Source organism: Wasmannia auropunctata, unplaced genomic scaffold, assembly GCF_000956235.1.
Source record: "Wasmannia auropunctata unplaced genomic scaffold, wasmannia.A_1.0 LD336106.1, whole genome shotgun sequence".
NCBI lineage: Eukaryota > Metazoa > Arthropoda > Insecta > Hymenoptera > Formicidae > Wasmannia > Wasmannia auropunctata.
This window is the reverse complement of record NW_012026784.1, coordinates 10,218,393-10,219,180: the sequence shown is the minus strand read 5'-3', so window position 1 is coordinate 10,219,180 and position 788 is coordinate 10,218,393. Positions and strand designations below refer to the sequence as shown.

At 40.6% G+C, this 788-nt stretch overlaps 1 protein-coding gene across 1 annotated transcript in view; it reads left to right on the top strand.

Annotated features, from left to right (window-relative positions):
- LOC105457122 overlaps positions 1 to 85 on the top strand; it is a 2,598-nt gene extending 2,513 nt beyond the window's left edge. The window contains 1 exon segment of the mRNA XM_011701600.1: positions 19 to 85. Within this exon segment, the coding sequence (XP_011699902.1) occupies positions 19 to 85 (67 nt within the window).
- The last annotated feature ends 703 nt before the right edge of the window (positions 86 to 788 follow it).

Here is a 788-nt window from a genome sequence, read left to right as displayed (position 1 = left end):
ATTCATATGTTCCGTCAGGCACAATAAAAGCGGTATATTTACGACTAGATTTATCTACCGGAACATGGAAAAACCCATTTTTTAGATCTAACGTACTGAAAATTTTCGCATCCTGCAGCGCATCAAGTTGATCCTCGATCAGAGGAAGGGGATATCGGTCCTTTATTATTTTTTGATTAAGCTTTCGGTAATCAATACAAATTCTAGTAGATCCATTTTTTTTCTTTACAAGAACAATCGGGCTTGCATACTCCGAGATAGATTGCTGAACAATACCTTCTCGCATCCACTCATCTATTTGCTTGTTAACTAATTCTCTTTCGGATACCGATAGCCGCCTTGTTCTCTGATATACAGGTTCATCGTCCTTGACTACGATATTCATTTTGAGTTCGGGTTCACACGTCCGAATAGGAACATAGTCTTCGATCAACTTTATTATTTCTTTTTTATGCCCGCGATTTGTTACGTGAGAGAGATCCAGTTCAGTGCCGCTATTTACAACCTGAATATTTAATACTTCGGGCATTTCATTTTTAACTGAAGTGATGCACACATCACCACCCCTAATATTTACCTCGACTCCGCTCAAGAAATCTGTACCGATCAGTAAATCGTGTAGCGCTAAGCTATTGGCAATTACGTGCATCTGAATTGTATAAGTTTGCCCGTCCACCTCAATTTTCGTTTCCACCGATCCCATCGTCTCATTGTCATCGGCCCCCATTCCGCGAAAAACAACAAACTCTCGACTGAGCGGAGGCAAATCAAGCCTTCGATATTGCGTT